The following is a 2,760-nucleotide window of genomic DNA, read 5'->3' as shown; positions in this document are numbered from 1 at the left end:
GTAACGATGTATTTGTACTTTGTTACTTGACACCTCTGTAAATAAGCATGCAATTATTTCGCCCCCCAAAATAGAATAAACAAATAAATGTAGGTAGAAATTAAATCATACATTGAAGTCAGTAGTGGTTCTAAACGAAATTTACCAAAGGGGGGGGCAGAGTGGGCGTGTGTTGGTTTTATGGGACTGCAGAACAAAAGAATAATAAATTAAAAAAATTTTAAAAAGTGCATTGTTTAATATATTGAGTGACCCACAAAGCCAAGGTAACAGATTCATAATGAAACAGATAGAAACTGTGATCCATCGTCACACTGCTGAAGCTTAAAGCTGCGTGTTATTTATAATAAATTGTTAAATTAAATTGTTAAGGTGAAATATTCAGCTTGTCCAGGGAACAAATAACTATCAGTCTGTTCTGTTAGTGCATATCATTATAACATATTTATTTAGTCTTACACTGCAAAAACGGATGCAAAAGCTGAAAAATGTATTAAAATAAGTGTACTTGTCCTTAATCCTAAAAAAGTTTAAAAAAACAATCCACTGAACTTTGTTTCCAGGTTTGAAGACATTCCGCTTCCCATCCAGGATTTTTTTGGTTTTTTTTTTTTACTTTTTTCGAATGACTTATAACCTGGATGACTGAGAATCGTCACCAGAACTTTCCCTTAATATGAGCAGATAAATAAGATGATCTACCATAGGACTGAGTATTTTTGCTCTTATAAATATATAGTTAGGTGTGATGCTCTTGAAATAAGGTAAAATATGTTTTTTTTTATTTTAAAGATAAATAATCTTAATTTATTGAAAATTATCTAACTTACCTGCTCAAATGAAAGGAAAATACACAGACTTTTAAGAAAAAATGACTTATTTAGATGATAAAAAATATTGCAGCGTAAGTTTTCAGTACAGGGGCCATAACAGGGACCAGGATCAGTTCTCCAGCCTACCCCCGTTGGCCCCTCTCTAGAACTGCCCATGGCTGAAGTGAATTGAATTTGAAGAATGTGATAAAAACATTTCTCAAAACAATATTTTATTTGGATAGTTAGCAAACAGAACTCCTTTTATGTATTTTTTTTTTCGGTAAATATCATATCTTGTCATTAAAGGGAAGAAAAGTATAACAAACTTAAAGCGTAGGAAACTAAAAGACTACAGAAGGATCCCAGAATGCATCGTTGTCTTCGTCCGTTCCTGCTCGGAAACCCTTTCCGCGATAAAACGTTCCTATCTCGTATCAATATTAAATAAAATATACACAATTCATATTTTAACAAATCACAACATCTGAACTATATATATGGACTTATTTCATAATCTCATATAATTATTTGCGATTTTTCGGTTTGTTTCTTTGCAAGTTTAAGGTTAGCTTTGGTTCGTTCCTTCAGGGGGGAATGTTGACGGTGTAACACCGACCCAGAGACCAGAGAGCCATAGCTAACAGTTTGCTGTTAAACACGTCCAAATAGGTTGTTTTTGTAATATTCTGACTTTAGTCAAATGAGTGGCCGAGAGGACAGTGATGAGAGCAGCAAACGGAGGGTGGCTTATGTCTACAGTCCGGAGTACATCGAGACTTGCGACACTTTATCCAAAGTCCCAAACAGGGTGAGATGCTTTAGCTTCCGTTTGCTTTCATTCACATGCAGACAGATGGAGGTTTAAACCGGATTCTCTCTTGTTCTCCATGAACAGGCGAGTATGGTCCACTCCCTGATCGAAGCATACGGACTGCTACAACACATGAGGTGAGTTTTATTTCTATTTTATTAAACTTCAGAGTCAGGGAAAATACATTGGAAAATAAAGAGGCTGGGATATACGGAAGACGATTAGGGCCACTGACAAAAAAAAGTTAACTGATTTTTAAATTTTATTTCAGTATAAAATGGGAGAAAAGTCAGAATTCTGACTTTAATATCAAAATTCTGATTTTTTTTCCCCATATTATACTAAAACAAAATTAAAAAATCAGTTAACTTTTTTTTTTAGTTGCCCTAATCGTCTTCCGTACTATGATCTCTTCCTTCATGATAACATTTCTGAGATTAAAGTCAAAATTATGAGAAAAAAGCCAGAATTATTAGGATTAAAGTCAGAATTCTGACATTTCTCCCATATTGAAATAAAATTTAAAAAAACAGTTAACTTTTTTTTTTTAGTTGCCCTTATCTTCTTCCGTTCTACAATCTCTTCCTTCATAGTCACAGTTCTGAGATTAAACTCCAAATTATGAGGAAAAAAAGTCAGAATTATTAGGATTAAAGTCAGAATTCTGACTTTCCCCTCATTTTATACAGAAATAAAATTAAAAAATCAGTTAACTTTTTTTTTTAAAGTTGCCCTTATTTTCTTCCGTACTATGATCTCTTCCTTCATGGTTAGAATTCTAAGATCTAAGTCAGAATTATGAGAAAAAATTCAAAATTCTGAGATTAAAGTAAGAATTCTGACTTTCCCCCCATATTATACAGAAGTAAAATTTTAAAATCAGTGTACTTTTTTTTTTTGGTTGCCCTTATTTTCTTCCGTACTATGATCTCTTCCTTCATGGTCACAATTCTGAGATTAGTCAGAATTCTGAGAAAAAAGAATTTTGACTTTTTCCACTTTTTATACTAAAATAAAAATTTTTGAAATGTAAAAATTATTTAACTTTTTTTTTTTTTTCAATTTTTAAAAAAAAAAAAAAAAAATTTTTTTTTTTTAAAAATTTTTTTTTTTTTTTATAAAAAAAAAAAAAAA

The 2,760-nt window shown here is 31.6% G+C and overlaps 1 protein-coding gene across 1 annotated transcript in view; it reads left to right on the top strand.

Moving 5' to 3' along the window:
• Positions 1-1,411: 1,411 nt before the first annotated feature.
• The window catches only part of hdac8 (histone deacetylase 8), a 55,651-nt gene continuing 54,302 nt past the window's right edge, over positions 1,412-2,760 (top strand). Inside the window, exons 1-2 of the mRNA XM_015385473.1 lie at positions 1,412-1,623; positions 1,711-1,763. Coding sequence (XP_015240959.1) covers positions 1,516-1,623; positions 1,711-1,763 — 161 coding nt within the window. The 5' untranslated portion in view covers positions 1,412-1,515. The remainder of the gene's footprint in view (positions 1,624-1,710; positions 1,764-2,760) is intronic.

This window comes from Cyprinodon variegatus, unplaced genomic scaffold (genome assembly GCF_000732505.1).
Source record: "Cyprinodon variegatus isolate N-32 unplaced genomic scaffold, C_variegatus-1.0 Scaffold341, whole genome shotgun sequence".
Taxonomy (NCBI): Eukaryota; Metazoa; Chordata; class Actinopteri; order Cyprinodontiformes; family Cyprinodontidae; genus Cyprinodon; species Cyprinodon variegatus.
The sequence above is the reverse complement of the archived record's forward strand: the minus strand, read 5'-3'. Positions and strand labels throughout refer to the sequence as shown.